A 26,488-nucleotide genomic window follows, 5' to 3' on the forward strand; every position below is an offset into this window, starting at 1 on the left:
TTCCAATTTAGGAATTTTTAGAGGACAGATTTTTGTTCAGTGGCTCTAAAAGTCGATTTGGGGGTCAAATGCCATGTTCTACGTCTTGACATTCGTTCCTCTCAAAAGGATACAGATTGGTATAATTTTGTAATGTCAGGAATCATTAAAGCATAATACTTAACGGCGTGAGGTAAACTAATCTGGGTTTCTATCCAGTGTTATGGGTGGAAGTGTGTCCCCTCCTAATCCCATAGGACCGGTGTCCTTATACAAACGGGAAATTTATATTTCAGAGACAGAAACTCATAGAGAAAAGGCAATGTGAAGATACACAAGGAAAAGGTCATCTACAAGCCAGGAAGAGAGGCCAGGAACAGATCCTTCCCTCTCAGCCCTCAGAAAGAACCCACCCAGCTAACACCTTGATTTTGGACTTCTAGCCTCCAGAATGGTAAAACAATACATTTCTGCAATTTAAGCCACCCAGTCTGTGGTATTTTATTATAGCAGCCTTAGCAAACTAATACATGTAGGCTCCCTTGGCACTCACTAGTTCTGCAGACCATGGACAAACTCCTGAACCATTTTCTTTTCTTTTTTTAACATCTTTATTGGAGTATAATTGCTTTACACTGTTGTGTTCGTTGCTGCTATATAACAAAGTGAATCAGCTATACATATACATATATCCGCATAACTCCTTCCTCTTGTGTCTCCGTCCCACCCTCCTTATCCCACCCGTCTAGGTGGTCACAAAGCACATGCTGATCTCCCTGTGCTATGCAGCTTCTTCCCACAAGCTGTCTATTTTACATTTGGTAGTGTATATATGTTCGTGCCACTCTCTCACTTTGTCTCAGCTTACCCTTCCCCCTCCACGTGTCCTCAAGTCCATTCTCTATGTCTGCGTCTTTATTGCTGTCCTGCCCCTAGCTGAACCCTTTTATGCCTCAATTTCCTCATCTGTAAAATGGGACTGATAATCATGCAACCTCATAGAGTTATTATGAGGATTAAATAAAATATTTATTAAATGCTTAGCAGAGTGTGTGGTTACCCACCATCATCATACTGATATTATAATTATTTAGCCTTGGACTCTTGTTGTAGGGTGGCTTGCTTCCCGAGCAGGAATAATTTCTGCAGCATAACTTGTGGATACCAAGTTTGTGACTGTTGGGTATTTTTTGGAAGGGAGGGCTTCAGAATAGGACTCAGTAGGTCCAGGGTTGAGCTTAGGGATAATGCAACCAAATACACTGTGTCACCTTAGGACAGTCTCTCAGCTTCTGCAGACCTCATTTGTCTACATCAAGAGATGGTAAAACAGAGATAATAATTCCTGCTCTACTTCCCTCATGGACCCGTTGTGAAGATAAAATCACATAATAAGTGTGAAAGCAGTTTTAAAAGGCAAATGTGATCTATATAAACGTGATAATCACTGCTAAGCCATTTCTACAGCCTTTACGGGTTTAAAAGGTGGTTCTACATGCATTATCTCATCTGATCCTTACTTGCACCCTTTGAGGAAGGTATAATTTATGATGCCCACTATCTCTTACCCTATTTTACAGACATGGAAGGTCAACTCAGTGAAGTTAAATGATTTGTCTAAAGTCACCCAGCTATTAAGGGATGAAGCAAAGGCTTTAACCAAGGTCTTCTCACTCAAAACCTTGTGGTGGAAAAACTAAAGCACGCTTGCCCTAATTGTCAAGAAAAAGGAAAGAGTGATGGTTCCTAGGTGTATTTCAGCTTTGATTGCTCAACCAAGAATCACCATTTGCAAAGCTGTTCTCAATCCTCAGTTTACTTCTGACCTCGTTCTCCCCTCCTCACAACCCAAGAGCTATACTTGCCTTGAGGGACTCTAAGTTGGAAGAGCTACCCAAAGGGTAAGAACCAGGACAAACTATCTCTGAATTTTATATTTCAAGAAGTCTCTACTGAGTTTTTCACTGGTCAGACAGATGAGCCTGTCTGTTGCCCTCAGAAACTTCAATACTAAAAAAGAAATGAGCAGGATAATTTACCTGATCCAGGAGACCCTTGTTGCTGAGTGAAATTCACACAGGATGTTCTCATAATAAGACTGATTGAATCCCTTTGCTTCTTTTGCAGTAAGGACCAACTGCTTCGTGCTATTTTTTTTCCCAAGGTACATTTTTCCCCTACAAGTCTGTGCTGTTTGAAACAGTAGCCACTAACCATGTATGGCTACTTAAATTTAAGTTAATTTAAATTATGTAAAATTAGAATCAGTTCCTCAGTTGCACTAGTCCCATTTTAAGCGATCAGTAGCCACGTGTGATTAGTGGTTACTGCATTAGACAAAGTAAATCTGGAACATTTTTATCACCACAGAAAGTTCTATTGGACAGCACCGTTGTAGACGGTACTTGGGGCAAAGTGAATAAAATGTCAGTCACGGCAAGGAGGGGCGTTAGATATGATGCTATAAAAAACAGGGACGTCCCAGAGCAAATGCTGGCAATGCTTTTCTGAGAACTATCCCTGCGAATAGACTTGGCTAACAGACTTTGAGTGAAATAATCTCACTGGAAAGACCTTCTCCACTGAGAAGGTGAACAGGAGTGTTCTCTTAACCTGAATCCGTAATCATCCAATTCCGATTCCTTGTGCTGACCATAATTTGGTTGCCTACTTACTATCTATGGAAATTCAGCAGATTCTTTAACATCTTTAAATCTCCATTTTCTCAGCAGTAAAAGGGGAATAGTAATGGTATCTACCTTATAGGAGTGTTATGAGAATTAATATTAATGGCAAATAGTTACAGAGTACTTACAATGTGCCAGGCATTCTTCTGAGAATTCTATTAAATAAGACAAGTAACTTGCACAAAGTTAAAGAATTTGCCTACGACCACATACCAGTAAATGGCAGAGATGGGATCGAATGAGAGTCGACTAACAAATGGAAAATGTGCTTAGCGTGACGCCTGACATATAGAAAGCACTCAAGAAATGGTAGCTGTTATGATCCCAATTTTTTTTATCACTGTAAATGTATAAATTTGCAGTCTGTTTTCATAGTCAACCTTTCTCAGTTTGGTTATTCTGAGAGGCCCTGAGACCTGTTTCTTAGCCTGCAAGGTTGAGAGCCAGGCTCTGGATGGCAACGGATTTGCCCACTAGCTGGCCAACATGCACCTCATTACATGCATTTTCCAAACTATGCATGCCCCATCTAAAAGAAGCAGTAATTTATGTTGTCATAAGGAAAGGCTCTTCTGATATTTCTTTTCCTTCTCCCATTTCTTAACCTCACTAACAAGAGCACCAGATCTGAGAATCCTGGGAGAGCAAAAACCAAAGCCACAGGGAATTAGTAAAAAATCTTAGAGGCTTCTTCAATCTGTGTAAGAGATATGGATAAGAAATGGTAGTGACAAAATATTTAAATTATGCTAAAGCAACGTTCCATTTTGTCTGAGACAGTGGTATCTTTCCATCTTCTGGAAACTTTTGGCTTGGATTGACCCATCAAGTCAGAACTACATTCACTTGTGTTAAACTCAGTGCGATGGAAAAAGACTTGAACTCAAATGTCAGAAATATTACACAACCCTGCATCTCAAGACCTTTCATTGTATTTTGAAACATCCAGCTGATTCTGTAACATCTGAAAGATTCTTTTAATTTAAGCAAAAGACATAGGCAAGAACCAGATTCCAATAAAAATAAAGCTACCCAGAGAAAATGAGTATCAACAGCTGAGAAAAGCATAACGTTATGAGAAGTAGCTAAAGGAAATGAAGCGCGAGTGAATAGGATTATATAGAATCTGCCCTCCTGCCCCTTGCTAGGCCTTATTCAGAATGGGGCTTTGGAAAGACTACTAGAAACAAAAAATTAATACAAAAACGTGGATTCCATAGCTGTTGTTAGCAATGCTGTAAAGCCAATGTGAGATAGAACATGTGTTTTTTCCTTAGAGCACCCAGAAATTTAGTTCCATATTGTTGGTTTTTGTTGGCTCCTTGAAAATTCTTAGCACTCAACAATGATAAGATTAACAGAAATTCCTCTCTTTAATAAGTAGAGGGGTGTTTATTATTCTAACAACTTAAATAATAACAACTACATTTCAAACCCTGGAGTAGCGATACTGCTTTATGATGCCTTGAGATTTACAGAACACTTTCCACACAGCCATTCAATCCTCCAACAAACTGTGAAGTGAATGTCATTATTATTCCCATTTTACAGAGGAGAAAACTGAAGTTCAGAGAGTCTCAGTTGCCTCTGAGACTTTATTTCTTTCAATTTCATTGTTTATTTCCACTCACATTCATTGAACGTTTCCCAGTTTCACCAATCTAAAGGAACTGGACCCATTGTACTGGAAACATTTGGTACGGGAACATAAGATTATACCTTTTCTTGCTTATTCTGTGCTATTATTAGAATGCTTTTCTACTTACTGAGTCTTTAAAATTTGTGATTTTTTTTTCTTTAGTTCTTAAACCACAATCTGCTAAAAGGATACACAGATTTTAATTAACATGCCACATTCTACCTATTCACTACGTTAAACCATGGGAAGCTGTGGACTTTGTCATTATTACCTTTTATTGTGCACTAATTGCATAAGACCCTGCCTTCTTCATTCATCAGAGACGCCTTTATTAACCCACTAAATTAATCTTTGACCAAGTTTCCTGGCTCTCAGGATCTCCCAAAGGAAAGCAGACTTGTCTCTCTTAGGTCACCACGTCCTTCCACCCTGTGTTCTGCTCGTGGACTGAGTTACCAATGAGCTAGATTCCCGTCTGGATTTGTTAGGGATGTGTGGCAGCAGAATAAGTTAAAGGACCTCCCAAGGTGACTCCAGCCCCATCTCTGTAATTCTATTCTAAGTTTCTTTACTTCTTTTCTACAAGGGCCAGCCTAAGAAAACAGAGCTATAGAGCAAATCTCCACCTTTTCCCCTCACCTACCACCTTAGCTTTCCTTTAAACATTCCAATTGATTTTGGGGGGAAATCACACTAGTACTGTGTGGCAGCCCCGCTGGTGATGATGCACATCCTCTCATTTCAGCTGCAGCTGTAGCAGGTAATCACGTGCAAGCTCAGACTCACTTCACATTGGCACTCTGCTGCACATCTCTTTGCTTTCTTCCCAGAGCTTCTCCAATGCCACAGGAGACCACCCGGCTTGATTCCATTGGGAGCAGCAGAAGCACAGCCCAGAAGTGCAGGGAAGTTAATGCCCCCAAGGGCGACCCTCAACCAACGGGAGCCAGAGGTCGGTTAATAACTGCCCCCATGCCCGGTGCCTCAGTGGACAATTCTTTCGGCTTCTCCCAGTGGAATCGCCCACAGCAGCGATCTTCATAATTCATCTCGTCTTGGTTTTCCCTCCTTCCCTGTCTCATCACCCCAGTCCTTTGCTTCTGCTCCCTGGGATGACCTCTCACATAAACTGTCTGCACACAATTCATTGCCTCAGACTCTGCTTCTCAGGGTAACCATTTATACGGGTGGAGATGCTTCCCCTTCTTGAGCAAAGCCTTTAGAGAGTGAGGGGTCCACAGCCCTCTCTAGAAGCAGCTGAAAGGCCTCACTCAAGAGGTCATTAGTGTCTCCACTGCCCATTAGTGAGTGCCCATCAGTATTTGTTGAGTAATCTTTATGTCACCTTCTCAATGTCTTAAATTAAATCCCAGTGTCTTGGGATTTAATTATGGCCTTTAGAGTAACCTGCAGGAAGGAGGACCATGCCCAGGACCACCTTGAAAGTCATGTCATGTCAGGTGAGTATCACTGGGTCCAAGTCACCACTTCCTGACATGAAAACTGTAGCAATTTGTGGACTCAAATGCTAATCCTAGGTTGTCCTAGAATTCCCAGCCTAATAATCTCCTTTTACCAGTGCTAATTAATGGAAATATGGGGTCCAGAGCCAGTTCTCTAGACTCTTTCGACTTGCCTAAATTAAAAACGAGAAGACAAGGCCCTTCCAAGTCATTCTAGACGTTGGGCCTTTGCATTTGCTATTTCTTCCAACTAGAATGTTCTCTTTGGCTCTGTCTTTCTCAGCTCCATTGTCAACTCCCCAGAGGCCTCGACCACACCGGTTAGAGCAGCCTCATTCTTCCAGTCACTATGACATCACACTGTTTTGTTGTTTCCATAGCACTTACCACTACCTGATATTATTTCATTTACTCATTCCTTTGCCTGTTTCTTTTCCTGTCTTCTTCCTTGCTTTATTCTAACATCCAGCATATGGTCAGTGTTCAATGTTTGGTTAGAAGAAATTATAGCCATCCACATGCAGTAGAGTAAACCTCACTTGCCCTTGTTATAACAACATGATGGCTGTTTTTTTTTTTTTTTTTTTCCGTACGCGGGCCTCTCACTGTTGTGGCCTCTCCCGTCGCGGAGCACAGGCTCCGGACGCGCAGGCTCAGCGGCCATGGCTCATGGGCCCAGCCGCTCCGCGGCATGTGGGATCTTCCCGGACCGGGGCACGAACCCACGTCCCCTGCATTGGCAGGCGGACTCTCAACCACTGCGCCACCAGGGAAGCCCTGATGGCTGTTTTTGATTACAGTTACACCAGTGGAAAAGAGTACAGCTCTCTGGCTAATTGAGCCCATGAGTTAACACTTCTGAATCTCGAGCACATCTCAAGATCTAGGAGTGGTGAGTTAGGCACTGTGGGCTACTCATCCATGAGCCACAGTCCTTTCCCTGGTGCTCTGTACCCTAAGCTCAGGGTGGGAGGTCCATAGAGTCCATCAGTGTCATCAGGACATAAAAGAAGATGGGCAGGAGGAATAAAGGGGTCAAAATACTCTTTGTCCTCCCCTTTAGCGCAGGTATGTTTTCCCCTGGGGGAAAGAGGCGTGGGGGAAAAAAGGCTTCGACCTCGCTCTAGAACTTAATGGGGAAGAGGAAAAGGAGTCCCAATGGTCACATGGCTCTGATTAGTTTCCCAAGAGAGGTGGACCAGATGAAGATTTGAGGAAACTGCTCCAGCTGGGAATAACAGCTATGCATTGCAGCTTACGCATCTTGTGCTATATATTCTAAGAAGCCTTAAAAGAAGTGTTAGGAAACTATATAAGAATGTGGTCCAGCAAAGGAGGGATGAGGGAAGAGCACCACTGAAAGAAAGCATGAACCACGGGGCTTCCTTAGCAATCATTTTCTGATGCTTCTAACTTGACAGCTCCTTCACAATTTTTTCTCTATCTACTTACATCTTTTTCACCTCATGACAACTGAGGTCAACTTTCAACCTGATGGGCTTGCTTAAAGTGGGCTAGTTTGTAAGAAAGATCTTACCCTTTCCTCTTGATGTATATACAAATGAGAGCTGAATGGATTTGTTTAATAATGATGACACCAGAGTTTAGATTTGGAGATCTTAAGATGCAGTTGTAAAATTTCAGAGCAGGAAATGGAGTTTATATGTGAAAAAAATCATCTCAAGAGTAATTTTCTTTAGTCTGTGATATGCACCTACAGTCCTAATCATCCTGTGAGTTCTGATGGGTAGGGCACAAATTATAAAGATGTCCATACATTGATTTTTTTAAGGACCCATAGAAGGGTAGGCCAGGAGCAAATGGTCAAGTGTCCAGACATGGAGGTAGGTGTCCCACTGCCCTTGACTGTATCCACAGGATGAAGAGAAGCCAACTGGAAGGAATAAGATGTAGCAAGTATGTCTGAGAACTAGCATTGCATAAATAATAACTGCTGCCTTTGATCTCTCTGAGAGTTACTGATGAACATCTCTTTTTCCCCAAACCTCTTTTCTCCTTCCTTCTATTATTTATTATTTGATTCTTATTTATCAAGTACATACTAGGATTAATCAAATACAGTCACTGTCCTTAGATACTCTTATACTGAATGGCGGCTGGTAGACATGTAAATAGATAATAAAATAATGACCCCTCCTTGGAAATGACCTGATAAATCATTGCACACTAAAGCTAATGACTGGTAGGTAATCGTATAAGCTATTGATTAATGTCTCCCAGGGCTTTCTGCAACCACATAGGGGATCGTGCCTTAACACATTGAATTTTGTGAATTTCAAGTGTTTGCATTTTCACTATCATCATCAATCATGGTTGATATATTAATATAGAGTGAAAAACTTGGAGCATCCAAACCTCCCAGCAGAGTTATAATGCAGAAGGGAATTATTTTAAGCGTGGCAGAAAGCTGCCCTACCCCACCCAAAATATTGCCCCTGCTGGCATTTTGCTGATGTTCTCAATTCAGACTCTTTATAATGAGACGTTATTTTATAAATGCATAAAGTGGAGCAATAGATCATTTTATGGTATCATCTAGTTACAGATCTACTGAAAACAACTTAGTACAATTTGTCCTCAATCCATCTTAAATGACTAATCCTGACACGGTGCCGTATTTCCCCCAGCACCAGAAGAATGCTGGAAAGGAAACCTATCGCAGAGCTATAACCTAAGTAACTTAAGACTTTAATAGGTACAATATTAAACCATAAGAATCATGATTTCATAATTTAGTACAGGCTATAATAATACTAGAATTAGCCCTGGAACAAGAATGCATTTCTACTCCCAGCTCTGTTAATTACCTAGCCTCATGGCCTTGGACAAGTCACAAAGCTCCCTGAGTCTTGCAGTCCTCATCTATAAAACAGAAGATCATTAGATTCAATGAATCCAAGGTCCAATTTACCTCTAACCTTGCGTAGTAGCTAACATCTATTGAGTACTTAGAAGGAACAAAAAAATGTTCTGGACTCTCTGTTGGACTTAGTCAGGTTTTTTTTCTTATGTATGTCCAAATTGCAGTTTGTTTTTACTAATATTCAAATGAACTTGACAACTTACCAAATAAATTGTCAGAAAGAGAAAATTCATCTGTGGCAGGTAAGTGGGAGTGTTCAATGAGATTCATTTTTGATCCCATCCAAACTTTTCTGTTTGAGAATGTATCTTCGTTATGGTGGTCTTCAAAAAAATCCCCTGAAAGGTAAATAAATACATAGAGTGTTTGGGAAGGGTAGGGAGGTGATTATGAAGGAGAGGGAGAGAGAGAGAGCAAGCTAATTTTAAAAAGCACATATGGTTCCCTTTGTAAACATTTTATCATAGCTTTTCTGTACATATCTTTCCTCAACATTTACCATTTTTACACCTCATTTGGACTTACAAATATCTAAGATATATGCTTTCAGAATAGATACTCTCTAATTTATCTGGGAAAACACCATATGTTTTCATTTGTTTCAGCACTTGGGAGATTTGGGCAAGATATGATGATATTTTAGTTATGTCTTTATTTCTTTTACATGTAGAAAAAACAAAAACAGATATAAAAGCCTTGATTAAAATGGGATGAATTGATGATTTATTATCTTAAATTTTATTCTAAAGTTGAACAGGTCTTTGCAAAGGCACAAAAGTGGTTCAAGACAACTTCCTTCCTTCCTTCTTTCTTAAGTCGAGTAGGCATCATATTAGCAGATAAAAAATTCAAAAAGTGTTCACCCAAGATCATCTTTAATTTAGCCTTTTAGAGAAAATTTCAGGGGCTTGCATTTTCACTCTCATGGTCTACCTTGGTCATATATTTAACTAGGGTAAAAGAAGTTATGGTAAAAAAAAAAAGTGGTAAATCTCACCAAAATGTCTGAAGTTTCATCCTGAGGAGATGTCCAGAATGCATCCAAAACTCCAAGATATGCAGTGTTCACTTCTAGCTATATCTCTAGGTCTTGTTTTCTTCTTTCCTTCCTTCCTTCCTTCCTTCCTTCCTTTCTTCCTTCCTTCCAATGTCTCCTACCTCCCTGAAAAAGTAATGAGAAAAGTTTGAATAATGAAAATGTATGCTATCAGAACTTTTCTCCAAGGCTGTTTTCTGAGCATGATTTTCTAAACCTTTCATCCTATCTCCACCAAGAAATCATTTCATTTACAAATACCTACTTATACTTGCTACTCAGAAATAGAATACAGGGTTTTTGTTGGACAAATATTTATTTCATTAGAACTTCCCTACTATTCATGTCTCTATTTCTTTCTCCCTCACTCAGCAAAATGTTCCAGCTCAAGCAGAAGTGACAGCTCAAGCAGACATCTGGCTGATGGTAAGGTAGTACACCAGACTACATTTGCTGCGTTCATTCATTTATTCATGTTTTCAACAAATATTTATTGAGGACTTACTCTGAACTAACCTCTGTGTTGGATCTTTGGAAATAAAATGGTTAAAGGAAAAAAAAATCATCCAAAATCTATGACATCAAGCTTAATGAGGAATAAAGGCATTAAAAAACAATCACAGGAATACATAGATGATTACGTATTAACTTAAAAGCTGTTGATGAAGGCAAAGATGAGGATGCTCTGATGGGGAGAGGCTGGGTGTGAAAAGGAGTTGAGGTAGAGAAGTAGCTAGAGGAAAATGTGGTTTTGAGGGCAGTTTTTAAAGGTAGGCAATACTAGGTCACATCTGAATACACCAGAGAAGTTGAAGAAGTCAGAGAGAGAGCAGCTCCTGTGAAATGATACAAGCTGTGTCCACTGTGGGAATGCAGACACATCTGGGTCCATCTGGTAACCAATGGCCTGGCCCTACCAAAGTCTACTGTCCAGTAAGCCAAGGGGCTTTTTAGGAGAAAACCCATCCTAAAGTCAGAAGGAACCAGGAACCATGATCTTCACCTCAAAGTAAAGCCTCAGTCCTTAGAGGAATGTGTAATTCTCAATGTGGCACAGTGTTTGACCAACCCAAACTAGATTCAAGAGGCCTTTTTGCCACGCTGAGGTGAGAAGGGAAAGGGTTATAAATAAATATGAGTCTGGAAGTACTGAAGTGTAGGATAGATCTTCCAAAAGAATGCAACAAGTAGGAGAGAGCTCATTTCAACTCCACCCTCACCCTCAAACAACTCTGCCATGTATCACAGTGGAGCTTTGACTCCAAGAGGACTCCAAGCCTTTCTGGGGCAATTGTGAAACAGCAGAACCACGCCAGGTATCACCATAACCTGTGGAGATGTGCCCAGCAGAGGAACCGTGACCACTGGTTGGGCACTGCTCTCCCCCATGGACACCAAAAGTAGTGGAAGAAGTGGCCAGAGTAGACTTGATTATGAAAAAACATAAAGAGACCTCAGGGCATTCCTGAAATACCTGCAGGGGGAGGAGGCCTCTGATAGGGAACTGGAGGCCCTGAGGAATAAGCCAGTAAAAGTTCAGTTGTCACTATTGATGGGACCTCATTCATACTCATAAGCTAGCTGAGAACTAGGGAAATGCAACTTTCACGATGTGCATATGAATTGTATAGGTATCTATTCAATGTGTATATTTAATATATATATGAATTACGTATAACAATTGTGTATGTGTCTGCATATCATATAATAAGTAGGTTGAAAAGCTCCCCCCAAATTTAGGCAATTATTGTTTTAAATAGTTACCCTTATCTTTGGAGTAGAAAATTCAACAGTTTCCCATAATAATAATTTCCAGGAATCCACAAATGAGCAAAGTCAGGAATTTTTCCTAATATTCAATCCAAAGTTACCCTCTGTCATTTAAGACATATTTGCTCCGGTCTTTAAAAAACAATAGGATATTTCAGCTCTGTGACTCTTACTTTGGGTTTCCCTCTGAGCTTTTTCTCACGTTTGTCTTTTTTTTTTTTTTTTGCGGTACGCGGGCCTCTCACTGTTGTGGCCTCTCCCGTTGTGGAGCACAGGCTCCGGACGCGCAGGCTCAGCGGCCATGGCTCACCGGCCCAGCCGCTCCACGGCATGTGGGATCCTCCCGGACCGGGGCACGAACCCGTGTCCCCTGCATCGGCAGGCGGACTCTCAACCACTGCGCCACCAGGGAAGCCCACGTTTGTCTTTTTTAACTTTCCATCCTGGTCACCAAGCTCCTCCATACTTCCACAGCACATTACAACTCTCTAGTATTTTCCATGTATGCTCATTTTCATTCTGGATTCTTATATTTTCCTCTATATATTCATATAAACTTGGCATCTTTAATTCAAGTACCTGGCACACAATAGGCCCCTAAGAAATGTTGGCTCAATCAAATAATCTGTGTTAATTGTTTCTACTGCTTAGTTCTGCCAAACTCTCGGCATGCTCTTCCTGGAGAAATGGCACAAGACTAGGATTTCATTCTCCGATTGGCAAAAGGGACAAAATGTACCAGTTTCTCGCCTGAATGAAAGTCCAATTCTCCTAATTCTGCATCATTTGGGTTATTACCCCTGGCTGGAGATCCCCTGCGTGGGTGCCCCTGATTAGCCAATAACAAAAAGCCCTCCAGAATCCAGACAGTTGACCGAGTCTGCTCAAATCAGGTCTGTTGGTTTATGATTCCTGAAGGGGTTTAATAAATAGGAAACTCTTTCATTTTTGAAATGGTAACACAAGCACATGGTAAGCAATTCAAACAGTACACTGAAAAATAAGTCTTCCTTTTAGCTCTGTCATGCATTTCCCTTACCAACCGCCATAGCTGGTTTCTTGTGTATCCTTCTGATACTATGCCCTCTCTTAACATAAAGGGCCCCATACCTTAAGCTGGAGTCTGGCACACTATTGCCCGCAGGCCAAAGCTGGCCCGCCACCTGGTTTTGTAAAGCCTGTGAGCTAAGAATGGTTTTACATTTTCAAATAGTTGGGAAAAAATCAGAAGAAAAATATTTCATGACATGTGAAAATTACATGAAATTCACATTTAAGTGTTTATAAATAAAGTTTTATTGGCCCACAGCCACATCCATTTGTTTCTGGACTATCTATGGCTTCTTTCTCAGTGGCAGAGTTGAGTAGTTGCAACACACACTGTATGACCCATAAAGCCAAGATTTACCATCTAGCCTTTGCAGAAAAAGTTTAATTCCTGCCTTAAACAAATAACAGAAGAAATTTTTTAAAAAATCAAAGTAACATCATAGGTAAACTATGAATAACTGTAATGAGTACCTTGGAGATATAAATCAACTTAATTGTATACATCCCATGATAGTAGGGTCTTCTTTACCTCTTAACAGCTCCTTCCTGGGTTTGGCAGCTTTAGCCTTAATTGCCTTAAGTGATTTAAATGAGCACCTACTATGTCCCAAGCATTTGGCAAGCGTTTCCACTTATGTTATTTCTTTCATGAGGGTTACTTCTGTGTCCTTTCTCTAATACTCTTCACCCTCTTTTTAGGGGAAGAAATGCAATAGGAGAATAACGCCCTGCAAGTTCTAAGGAAGATCTTAGCTCTGGAGTCTTTTTTTCCCCTTTGAATCCTCCCTTTCATATAAGGAGTCATTTTATAGGTTCAGAATAAGCAATGGGTATTCTGTACTCTAGTGGCCTTTGAATTTTTTTTGTTTCCCCCCTAAACAAAGTTTTAAAAAACACTATGCTCCCTCAACACATTTTTGGGTTGACATCTAAAGTTTTTCACTGAAAAATAAAATAGTTGCAAAAAATGTAATTTCTGACATATTGCAAAAATTGGCATTTTTACATGTCATTACATTACTCAGATCTATTCAATTAAATCTAAATACCACAGCAACTTAATATCCTTCTTCATCCTTCTAAGAAATACAAGAAAATGTTCTTTAAAATTTGGAAAAATTTTTAACCATTCCTGTCCTTTTTTGAGTTCCCATTTCATTCCACTTCACTGCAGAATTTTACCCTAATGTAGCACATTTTAATGGTTGAATGTCTATTATTGATCATTCTATCATACTTTTCTATGACTAAATTTTGTATATAAATTTGGATTTTAAACATTTCTAATGACTTCAAGATTTTAAGTGTTTAGATAAAAATTTTTCTGGATTAAGTTTATTATTAGCTGTTATTATTAATGCTTATTAGACTTTCTCTGCAAATAGGGTGGTTCACTCTCTCCCATGCCACAGCACGAGTGGAGAAAGCAGTTTGGTATGGAGGAAAGAGCATGCAGACAGAAGACAGGATTGTTGGGCAACAGCCCTAGCCAGCACTGACAGAGCACACGCACTAGGGGAAGAACACCTTCTTAGAAATACGGGTAAAGGGTCTGATTAAATAATGAACTTTGAGCAACTGCAGACAGAGAGCCTAAGAATTCTCTGGAGTTAGTAATAAAAGCCCAGCTAGCAGGAAGCCATCATTTCTATTCAGGTGAATTCATGTATGTGTTAACACACAAAGAATTAAGTTTGGAATCGGAACAGATAAAGAAAAATACCTTCTCTAACTTCATGCACTGTTTTCCTGAAAATTTGTTAAAATTTATTTTCCAAATGAAAGTGTTTTTTAAATAAAAGGGTCATTGCAGAAAATTCAGACAATACAGAAAAGCATTTACAAAATGTCAGGTGGCATTCTGTAATTTCGTTCCAATTTACACTCCCACCAGCAGTGGATAAGACTGCCTGTCTCATCACAACTTCATTGGCATTATCTACTCCCACTTTCAACAATCTTTTCTAATTTGCCAGTGACAAATCCTATCTCACTGTATTAAATTGCATTTCCTTGAATATGAGTGAAATTGAAAAAAAATTTATATTGTCTAGATGTGATAGTTTCTTTCCATTTTTTATGTTCTTTGCCATTTTTCTATGGAAGTGTTCTTTTTTTTAAATTGACTTAGAGGAGTTCTTTGTATATTGAATGTATTAGCATTCTGGTATATTTACTACAAACATTTTCATTTGTCTTTTAATTATCTTTACTTGAAAAGATTTGCATTGTATGTAGTTAAATATATTAGATTTTTTTAAAGCTTTTATTGCTTTTTATTTTTAGTTTTTTTTTTTTTTTTTTTTTTTTTCCCGGTACGCGGGCCTCTCACTGCTGTGGCCTCTCCCGTTGCGGAGCACAGGCTCCGGACGCGCAGGCTCAGCGGCCATGGCTCACGGGCTCACGGGCTCAGCCGCTCTGCGGCATGTGGGATCCTCCCAGACCGGGGCACGAACCCCTGTCCCCTGCATCGACAGGCGGACTCTCAACCACTGCGCCACCAGGGAAGCCCCTTATTTTTAGTTTTTAGTACAGGGTGAATTTTGTCAGAATTGCTTGTTGAATACTTTTCCCCTTTCCCATTGATTTATAATTTTTCTTTTATTGAGACTGAATTTAGTTTTCCATTGATCATACAGTTACATCTGTTTCAACATCGTGTTTCCCTGTTATTGTTCATTCTTTTTCAACATGTTCTAAGGTATTCTCACCTTCTCATTCTCTGTGATAAACTATCACATCTTGTATCACATTAAAAAAAAAAAGTTTCTTTGGGAGTTTGATATGGTACCAAACCCCTATATATTTAGGTAGGAAGATTTATATCTTTATAACATTCAGTTTTGCCTTTCAGGGGCAAGGTATATCTCCATTTATTCAAATATATTTTTATAACTCTCAATTTTGTAGATTATTTTTCCATTTATTTCCCAACTTCTCCATGGATGCATCCCCTGTCATTTATCTTCCCCTTCCTCATGTGGTCATTAATGATTTAACTGCATCTGTTGTCTTCTCCACTATACTGTAAACTCCTAGAAGGCAGGAATCATAGCTTACATTACTTTTGTACCCCCCATCACAGCTAGCAGTGTTATGCATACACAGAAATAATAGCTGTGATCTAGTACAGATGTCAAGGGGGATGAAGCATGGGACTTCCCTGGTGGTCCAGTGGTTAAGACTCCTCATTTCCAATGCAGGAGGTGCAGGTTCAATCCCTGATCGGGGAACTAAGATCCCACATGTCACATGGCGCGGCCCAAAAAAATTCGGTGTGGGGAGGCAATGAGAAGATTAGAAAGGAGAGGGAAAGAATGGGAATTTGGGATTAGCAGAGGCAAACTATTTATATAGAATGGATTAACAACAAGGTCCTACTATACAGCACAGGGAACTATATTCAATATCCTGTGACAAACCATAATGGAAAAGAATATGAAAAAGAATATGTATGTGTGTGTGTGTGTGTGTGTGTGTGTGTGTAACTGAGTCACTTTGCTGTACAGAAGAAATTAACACAACATTGTAAATCAACTATACTTCAATAAAATTTTTTTTAAACAAGGAACATTAGAATGGAGAACCAGTGTTGACCTTTCATAGCTTCACGTATGACCTGCAACTATTCACTTAACACCCTGCCCCCATACCACACCCTGAGCCTCAGCTGCATGTTTAAAAGTCTAAATAATAGGACTGCTGTAAAGATTAAAAGGTAACACTTCATAATTGTTCATATATATAGGGTGACATGTACAAAATTTTTACTGCATTGTTTCCAATAGTAAAAAGCTGGAAACATCATAAATGTCAATCAACAAGAAGTTGGGTACAATAAAGAAATAATACATGCATTATGCTGTAAGTATATTATATTCATAAGTGCTATACAGCACTTAAAATGAATGAACTAAGTATTCATATGGATAAACTGAGAAACTTCATATTGAGCAAAAGAATCAGGTTGCAGAATAATACAGACAGTTTGATAAAATGTATATAAATTTAAAGATATGCAAAACAATGCTACATATTACTACTGATACCCTAATGCAAGGGTCAGCAAACTGTGATCCACAGGCCAAATCCAGCCCACCCAGAATCAGATTTGCCCTTTTGTTTACATATCGTCTATGGCTGTTTTCACACAACAATGGCAGAGTTAGGTAGTTGCGACACAGTCCACGTGGTCTGCAAAGCCTAAAATGTTCACTCTGTGGCCTTTATAGAAAAAGCCTATGGGACTTCCCTGGTGGTCCAGTGGTAAAGAATCTGCCTTCCAATGCAGGGGACGGGGGTTCGGTCCCTGGCCAGGGAACTAAGATCCCACATGCCGCGGGGCAACTAAGCCTGCGCACCGCAGCTACAGAGCCCATGCGCCCTGAAGCCTGTGCGCCACAACTAAAGAAAACCTGTGCGCCACAACTAGAGAGAAGCCCGCGCACCACAACGAAAGATCCCGCATGCCTCAAACTAGATCCTGCGTGCAGCAACTAAATCCTGACACAGCCAAAAATAAATTAAATAAATAAATAAATAATAATTAAAAAAAAAAAAAAAAAGCTTGTGATCCCTGTCTAACCTATAGAGACATGCATGGAAGTGTTGAATCCACATTCAGAACAGTGGTCCAGAATGACTGGGCAGGTACACAGGGAATTTCCATAGCATCTGTAATGCTCTCCTTAAACTAGGGGGTAATTACAATGAAGCTGATGATATTACTTAGTTTTGCATGTTGGAAATATTTCATAATAAAAAAGATTGGATGAAATTCTATATGTGAAAATGTTCCTCATCTATAAAGATATGCAAACTCCTACAGGGATTCTCTGTTTCTTCCATACTTTTACACACACACACACACACACACACACACACACACACACTCTTGAGGCTTTGAAGAGGAAGTACTTCCTTCCCATAAAATGTCTGGGGACTCAAACTGTGGTCAGTGAGGTGCTGTTGGAAATTTTGAGTGGCACAATGAAATCTATGTTCAAGAAGATTACTCTTACGAGAAGGCAGGATGAGGAGGGCAAGCAGTGAAAGAGGAGGAAGATTCAGGAAATTCTCATTCAGGAAGTGAGATGATTAGGTGCATAGCAGGGTGGTTTCTGTAGAAATGGAAAGGAAGAGACCTGAGTACCGTATACAGAGAGGAGGAGGAAGGAGAGAAAGCAGGCTGATGATATGAAGTTTAAGCCTTGAGTATGCGTGGAAGCAGGGACAAAATGTTTATTTTACTTTTGTTTATTTGTACTATGGTGTAATGTAAGCCATAACTTAAGACCCAGGATTAATTTCAGAAGTGGTAAGCACTGTTTGTTTTTAATGTGATAAGACACAGAGTGACTGGAAGCCTGGACTCCTACTCTCTGGTTATCAATTTGTACTTGTTTAGATACTGTGTGTCACAGGGAGTTCATGGTGAATGGAGTTCCTCTGATTTAGCACAAACCATTTGCAAGAGACCTTGGAAAGACCCTGCTCCAATTAAATAGCCTTGACTCTGATTTTGAAGAATCTCAGCTCTCAGAAGATGAAGATAAAAACCAGTTACTTGCGCTGGTACCCTATGAACTCTCCACGCCCAAAGTCACCATCCTTGGTGATATTTTTCTCAGATGAACCCAGTTGTTGGTGGCAAAGCATACATTTTGTTGGATATCTATGTAGTCCATTCATAAAGGGCAGGAGAAAAGTAAACTTTTTCTAGCCATCGTAATTTCATGCCCAGGGGAAGCCCTAGATTCAGCCCAAGGCTGGAAGAATGTTCCTAAGGGAAAAGAGAAAGGAGCTCTAGAAAAAAAGGTTTTATCTTTCCAGGGATTTGGTCTTCCCAGAAGCAATCAAACTGAAGTATCGGGATGGCCCAAAAGTTCATTTGGGTTTTCTGTATGACGTTATGAAATTTTTGGCCAACCCAATAATTTTTTACAGGGCAAAAATACAGATTTAAGAAAATAGATGCTTTCTGAAGTGCAGAGAGATTTAAAGGACAACGTGTGGCCAGTAGTGACCACGTGTCAGACATGATGTCCTCCAAACAATATGGTCATTGTGATCACATTATTCTGAGGGTGGTGCCCTATAGGAACTAGATGGCCTTTACTGCTATCATAGTAAACTTTACATTTTTTGTGGAGATAGATTAAAATAATATCTACCATTTTATGAGTGCTTACTATGTGGCAGCTTTCATGCTATGTTATCTCATTTAATCTATAATAAACTAAGCAGGTATTAATATACACACATTATAAATGAGAAAACTGAGGCTCAAAGAGATTAAGCAACTTTTCCAAGGTCACGCCACTAGTAAGAAGCAGAGTAGGGATGTAAACCCACCATCTAACTCTAAATTCATGCTTTCTCACACAATGCTCCCACTGAGACTGTCACTAACTGCTCACCAACGCCTAGTGAGGGTGAATTGGCATTTCTGCAAGGTCACGTCTGCCTAAAGCATTTCAACATTAGCTGATCACATGTACAATTAAGTAAGACTCTCCAGGGTTTGCCTGTTATGTTATTTTGTTTCTTTTCAAACTTCTTTTGCTGTTTCTGAAGTCTCCACTTAAAAGTATACTTCCTTCAGGTGATGTACAATAAAAATGCTTTTCACCCAACAGACCTCTACAGCTTTTTGCGTTTCTGTGCTCTGGAGGTTACACAATGGGGCACAAAGAGTGGCTGACCTTTACTTTTAACTAGATGTAAAAGAAGCACTTGCAGTAGAGGTCCCCAGGGCCACGAACCTGAAAGTAAGGGCTGCTTACATTTTGTACCCTAGGCAACTCATTTGTCTCACTCAAGTCCCCTTGCTTCTCAGCCTTCTTGGCTAGCACTAGCAGTCAAGACTCCAGCAAGACTTTCATAGCACTGGGCACCTCTTCGAGTGTGTGTCCGGTTGTAATTCTCCCTTTGTTTTTTTGGTGATTTGGCTGTCTGTCTCCCCATTGGACCATCAGCTCCAGGAGAGCTCACTCTGGATCTCCAGTTCCTAGCCCACTGCCAAGTACATATTAGATACAGAGTTAATACTTATTGATTGAATGAATAAATGGATGAATGAATAACTAAATACATAAATGAATGAATGAATGAATAATATACCTTACTAGATACCCATTTTTAGAATCAGTCTTGTTTAGCCACAGGATCAATAGTAAATAGAGATGTAGAAGGACAGCACACCTAAGAGCTGAAGAAGGACTTATTATTTTTTTTAATCACAAAAAACCTGACAACTAAGGCTGCTTCCCCACAATGTAGCCCTAATTAGTGAACTAAATTTATTCTTGTTGGAAATCTCTTAAGCAGTGAGCCCCGCACATTTTATAAGTGAATTGACCACCCAGGAAATAGTTTTAATAATCCTCCCAAATCTCCTTTTGTTAATTTCTCTTCCTTGAGAACTACCAGGAATAGTTTTTTTATCTTCTTAACATTCATAGTCGGGAAAGTTTTTCCCCATTATCTGCTGTAGTCAAAATGGTCAAGAATTTGGAAAATGTTATACTTTCCCCATGACTGACCTGTCATCTTTTTTCAAATAATTCATTAGATCTTCTGAAATTTTATGACTATTATTTACATAAATTATTTGTTATTTGCAAAAGCGGCCACCACAACTTCTTCCATTCCATGTGCCCTTTTGCAATGAGAGTTTGCCACTACCCATCGATAGGTGAAGGCTATTTCCCAAGCCCTTGAACAGGTCTGGTGACTTCCTTGACTAATAGAATGGTGGAAGTGATGTTGTGAGACTTCTGAGCTAGGCCTTAAGAGGCCTTGCAGCTTCTGTTCTCTCAGTCTAGGAATGCTGCCCTGAGACTGTCACGCTCATGACTGTCATGTCAGGGCAGCATGACAGTCTCAGGGCAGCATTTTTTTTTTTTTTGAAACTTCAAACTCATTCATGAGATATTTATTAAAATAACACATTTAGGGGAAAAAAATCAATACAACTAGACGCCCCAGATAAAAAACCTAATGGAGAGAGAAGTCAGCTACCCAAACTGTCCCAGTTGACAGCCACACCAAGACTCCAGACATGAGTGAGTCCACCTTGGACCTTCTGTTCCATTTGATCGTCCATCAGAAAGAGTCCCATGAGTGAGCCCAGGCAAAACCAGCAGAGCAGCTGATCTGCTGAAATATGAGAATTAATGAATCATTACTCTTTTAAGTCACTAAGTTTTGTGGTAGCTGTTACAAAGAAGTAAATAATTGCTACAGAAATTGGCACTTAGAAGGGGGATGCTGTTTAAAAAAAACAAAAAGGAAGCTAAAACATATGGCTTTGGCTTGGGGATTGGGAGGTGGGCAGAGCCTGGAAGGGCAGTGAGAACACGGATAATGAACATTGGAAGAGTGGTGAGGAAATCACTCTAGGAAGCTGGAAAAGGAATGGGTCATATTTTGCAGTCACAAAACAATTGGCAAAACTGTCCAACATGTGGTAACGTGGAAGATACAAAATTTCCTAATGAACCTGTGGGTTTTGTTTGTTTGTTTTTCTCTGGTTTGGTTTGGTTTCAGGAGTGGCAGAGCCTCTTTCCGACTGAACTCCAGGTACCTCTGTGGCTCAGTTTGAGATTAAGGAGCTTTCCAAGTAGTATGGTGAATGCGTCAGGTGGTATTTTTAGCAGTTCATGATAAGGTAATGAAGAGAGAGAGAGATTATGGAAGGAGCTGTTCATTTTGAAAGCAGAATTTGGAGTAAATATGAAAGGTTCAGGATGTGCTGGGTCAAAAAATAAGACTGTTTTGCATTTTTGGTCTCGCCATCTGGCATAAGAGTCTCAAAGTAAGAAATGACTCCATGGTAAATATCAAATCATGGGTGCGGCTGTAAGATCCTTTGCTAAGAGCTCACAAAAAGTAAGGAGGTACCTAGGAGACCCTCTCATCCAGGTAAAAGAACTTCTAAGAATGTCGGGGCATTATCTCACAGCATTGTTTCGCAGCAGTTTAACATGTCCAGAGTAGAAAGTATATCTCAAACAAACAAACAAAAATTATGGATATAAGTTTCCAGGCATGGAGTGAGTCCCAGAAGGACTCATAAGAAATCCACAAAGTGTTTGAGCAAATTGCTTTAGTGAGAGCAATGCCATCTCAAACTAAAAGCGGACTTTGCAATCCCTCTCATAAGTAAGTCAAGTCTATTTTCCCACCCTTGAACGAGCTGTTATGATGACTTGCTTTGACCAATAGAATTTTTCTACTTCTGAGGGTAAACCTCAAGAGAACCTTGTGACATCTGCTTTCACCCTCTTGGAATGATGTCTTGAGACCACCATGCCAGGAAGAAGCCAGGAATGAAGTACTCTAGGAGAAGGAGACTGGGCCGTTCCCATTAGCCCCACTGACAGCCAGCATCAAGGCCCCAGTCATGAGTGTGAGACCTACTTGACCCTCCATTTGGCATCAGTTATGTGAATGAGCCCAGGAAAAACCAGGAAAGAGCCACCTAGCCAACCCACAGAATTATAAGAAATAATAAATCATTATATTTTAAGCCATTAACTTTTGGGGTGGCTTGTTACATAGTACTAGATAACTGATACCATCTCCCAAAATGAACAGTATGGCATGTGGTCTTTTGTCCTATTGGGTCTCAAAAAGAGAGCACTTGCTTCAGAATACTACATTTACTCTTTAAAAAAATGGCATTTCAATGTCAATTTCCAATATCAATGCCAAGTAAATTCATTCACTCACCTATTTATTCAGTCAATATACATTTATTGACTCTGTCAGGTACTGGACAGATAAAGGCAAAAAAAAATCATGATCCTTCAAGAAGCTTAGTAGAAAAGTCAGGTAAGGGCAACCCAATTAAAACGGTATGGGAAGTGAGAGAGTGGCATGGACATATATACGCTACCAAATGTAAAATAGATAGCTAGTGGGAAGCTGCTGCATAGCACAGGAAGATCAGCTCGGTGCTCTGTGACCACCTAGAGGGGTGGGATAGGGAGGGTGGGAGGGAAACGCAAGAGGGAGGGGATATGGGGATATAAGTATACGTACAGCTGATTCACTTTGGCAGAAACTAACACAATAATGTAAAGCAATTATACTCCAGTAAAGACGTTTTAAAAAAATGGTATGGGGATTGCTATGACAGAGGTAAGCACAAGTCCCTTCAGGAGCACGAGCAAGGGCAGTCATTCATTGAACATGCATTAATTCTCCACTATGTATCAGGCTTTGATCTAGGTCTTGGAAATAGAGGGATGGATGAGACAAAAAAAAGAAGATCCTGTCTTCATGGGGATTGCATTCTAATGAGGGAGATGGATAATTTGCAAGTAAACAAGTAATATGACTTCCAGTGGTGCTAATAAGAAAATAAAGGAGATAAGGGATAAAGTGATGTGGCTGGACACTCTTTCAGAGAGGGTGATCCTAGAAGCTCTCTAAAGAGTGGACTTTTGACCAGAGATGTGCAGGAGAAGGAGGAGTGAGCCATACAAGGGGGAAATAAGTCCAGGCAGAGTAGTCAGCAAGCACTAAGGGCCTGGGCTTGGGGCATGGGAGGAACAGCCAAAGCCCAGTGAGGTTGGAGCTGAGTGAGCAAAGAGGCAGCATAGGAGATGAGGTATGAGAGTAAGTGGCTCTCTAGGGCCTGTCAACTATGGCAAGGAGTTCTGGTGTGTTCTCAGTGGGAATCACTGGTGGTTGTTAAGCATGGATGTGACTAAGAGAATAAGGGAAGTCTTCCTGAGGGTGGAGGGCTGGTTCTTGAATTTAATCTCAAAGGAGTAGGCATTAGACTAAGCAAAAGGCATGCAGTGGGGATGGTTATGGGAGGAAAATAACATGCTGTGTTCTGAGCGACCATACATTGTCCTCTGTGCTGTAGTGAGTGGATTTAGCTCAAATCAGTGGAGGAACGATGGCCTATTCAAGAAACAGTGTCAAGAAAAATGACTATTCCTTTGGGGGAAAAACTTTAAACGGTCCTATCTTGTATCATTCTTGAAAAATAAGTCTCAAGTGGATCAAAGATTTTTAAAATGATAAAAATTATTGGGAGAAAATATAGGAAAACACCTTTATGATCTCTATGAATTTAGAGACTGAGAAAGACTCATTAAACAAGAAACAAATAGGAAAAGAATCAATTTGACTACACTAAAATCAAGAAGACAGAAATCAAGACACCATAAACAAAGCTAAATATATGAAACAAACTGGGAGAAAATGTTTACAACATAAATAACAGCCAAAAATTAGTACAAACAATAAATAAATAAGTCCTATAAATAAAAGCAGAAAAGATAAACAATCCAAGGGAGAAACTGGCAAAGGATATAAAGAGGAAATTCACCAAAAGGGAAACACAAGCGGCCAATCACAACAACCAGGGAGGACTCACCAAGTCTTTAAGATGCTGATAACTGAAGTCTCCAATCAGCTCTCCTAGACTGACCTTTGGGTTAGTGCTGAAAACTCTCCACTCCCTCTGCTCCCGGTATAGTTATTAGACAATACCCTAAGAGCTTTTGGGAGTCTTCACAATTGTGCTGGCTCTTAACAAATCGGCCCTGTCAAGCTGAGACATTTGTGGACTGGTTCACCTGCTCTCCCATCATTCTAGATTTCAAGTTCTCCTAGCCTCCAACAATATTGGGGTAGCAAGGAGAAGACTTTGGAGTCAGAAAGACCTGCCCTCATATTCAGGTCCTGCTACTTCCTAACCGTGTGACCGGAGACAGGTTACTTGCTTTCTTTGAGCCTCAGTTTCCTCATCTGTAAAATGAGTATAAGAACTTCCATTCAGGGTTATTGTGAGAAGGAAACAGGCTATTTAGGTAAAGCCTGTGACGTGTTGGTACACACTCTTGCACATACACAGTTCTTTTCTTTTCCTTCCAAGCACAACTATTGAGTATTCCATGAACATGTGGCCAGATTTTGGAGGTGTGGAAATAAGAGGAAGGACAGGGATTACATTACTTTCCTTCTCCAGCTCGGGGGAGAGGCAGAGGTGTGTGGTGGAAAACAATGCTGCAAGTCCTGACGAAGGGTCTCAGGACAAGCGAGTCTGGCCAGTACTTTATCAGCTAACTCGGAGTTGCATCAGCCATATTGCAACATTCTCAGCAAAACAGATAAGTTCACGGTGCAAATGGCACAAGTCCACCATTTGGAGGGTGGGGGAGATAAAGACGTCTATCATTTTATAAAATCACAGCTAAAAACCCAGCGTTGGCTTTCTCTATCTCTCTTGTCGATACCACTGAGTGGTTCTAAGGCAGCATCAGTGGCATCATCCGATTTCTTTAAAGCTCAGGTGAGTTTCTCAGACAAAAAATCCAGCATGAGTCACTTGCATCCCCTTCCCCAGCCCCTTCCTTCTAAATAAAACTCAGTTAAGAGAAATGACCCAGGCTTCCCTAATAGTTGTCTACTTCCTTGGCAGTACGCAGACAAAGAGATGCCTTATCTGAATCTGACATTCAGACCTTGGACAATTTTAATAGTAAAGTTCCTCCTAACATTTTCCATCTTATTTTAATATTTCCATCTGATACTAATATAAGAAATGGAAAACAATAGAAACGTTTACAGTAGAAGTCAAAAGAGAAAGCTTTTTAAACCTACTCTCCTCCTAGGAAAGAATTTCATTTCAATAAAGCATAGCTTAAATGTCATCCTAGTCTTAGATCTGAAGTCATCTGCCATTAGTAATATTTCCCAACTCACATCAGGATTTGATAAATCACAGCACGCTACACAGGTGAAATTGCCTATGGAATCAGAACAGAGACATTTCCGAAATTTACGGTCTCCAGTGATTCTCCCGGGCAACCACAATGTTAAAAAGATATTCCTAAGTAATTTTTCAATAAGGAAACCAGCTTATTTTTCAATTAATTTTGACCCATGAACTTCTGCTTCTTTGTTTTGAAGAGTTTCTTTTACTTTTAAAAAAATTATCAGGATTTACATCGAACTCTACCAACTTAGAATTCATTCATCGACCAAACTTCCTGATGCTAAAGAGAAGCTTCCAATGACAACTTCTCTTCTGCTGCCCTGAGATGGATACCGTAGCCCAGAGGAATTAGATACTCACTCGGATTGTCTTAGGTTGGCGATGAACTTTCAAAGCCCTGGGAGGATTCTGAGTCCAGTCTTCCTCTCCAAAACCCAGTGACTTTGCTACAAATCCTCAGAATCTGATTTTGCATTGGGGCGAGTCCAGGAGACAGTGGGGTGAGGAGGAGGGAGTTCCAGCAGGAGCTGTGGCCGATCACAGGCGGCCTTCCCACCCAGCAGCCGCATCTCTGCCTTGGCTCTGTTCCTCATGGACAGAGATTAGTCATTAACAATCCTTCCCCTGCTAAATGATATAAACATAGAAAGGAACCTTGGGACAGCCTCGAGATTCCCAGGACGAACTCCCAGAGCCCCTGGGTAGGGACTGTGACAAAGCAGGGGAGCCCTGAAGCTCACCTTTTAAAACACTTCTCCATAGGCTGCTTTTTAGGGTCCTTAGCACCCAGATTTCTACACACATCATCTAAAACTGAATCGTCATCTTCCCTCCCTCTCTCCAATTGCTTTTAATAGCTCCACCACCTCCCAGGGACTGAAGTTAGCAACTCTGAGCCTTTTTGACCCTTCCCTCTCCCGGGCTTTCTATAACAAGTAATAACAGATTCGTGTAGATTCTATCTTTGGACTGTCTCTTATTTCCAACCCACTGTGTTCCTCTGCTAATTTGGGCCTACTGCAGCTTCCTTTCTAAAGAACACTGTTGGTTGGCCCCATAACTCGTCTCTCCTTTTCTTTTTCTGTTTTCCAAACTACACAGCAGTGTAAAGCGTAGGGCTCTGGTCAGATACCTACCCATTTGTTGCAACCTTGGGAAAGACACTCAGCCTCTCTGAGACTTGGTTTCTTTGTCTATAAGATGGGAATAGTGCAACTATCTTACACGCTGTGGCGAAA

The 26,488-nt window shown here is 40.4% G+C and overlaps 1 protein-coding gene across 1 annotated transcript in view; it reads right to left on the reverse strand.

The window, feature by feature from the left end:
* NR1H4 (nuclear receptor subfamily 1 group H member 4) overlaps window positions 1–25,873 on the reverse strand; it is a 66,527-nt gene extending 40,654 nt beyond the window's left edge. The window contains exons 1-3 of the mRNA XM_060305979.1: window positions 25,611–25,873; window positions 9,650–9,814; window positions 8,856–8,990 (exon numbers count right to left, since the gene is read on the reverse strand). Of these exons, the coding sequence (XP_060161962.1) occupies window positions 8,856–8,934 (79 nt within the window). The 5' untranslated portion in view covers window positions 8,935–8,990; window positions 9,650–9,814; window positions 25,611–25,873. The remainder of the gene's footprint in view (window positions 1–8,855; window positions 8,991–9,649; window positions 9,815–25,610) is intronic.
* Between the last annotated feature and the right edge of the window lie 615 nt (window positions 25,874–26,488).

This window comes from Globicephala melas, chromosome 10, assembly GCF_963455315.2.
Source record: "Globicephala melas chromosome 10, mGloMel1.2, whole genome shotgun sequence".
Classification (NCBI taxonomy): Eukaryota; Metazoa; Chordata; class Mammalia; order Artiodactyla; family Delphinidae; genus Globicephala; species Globicephala melas.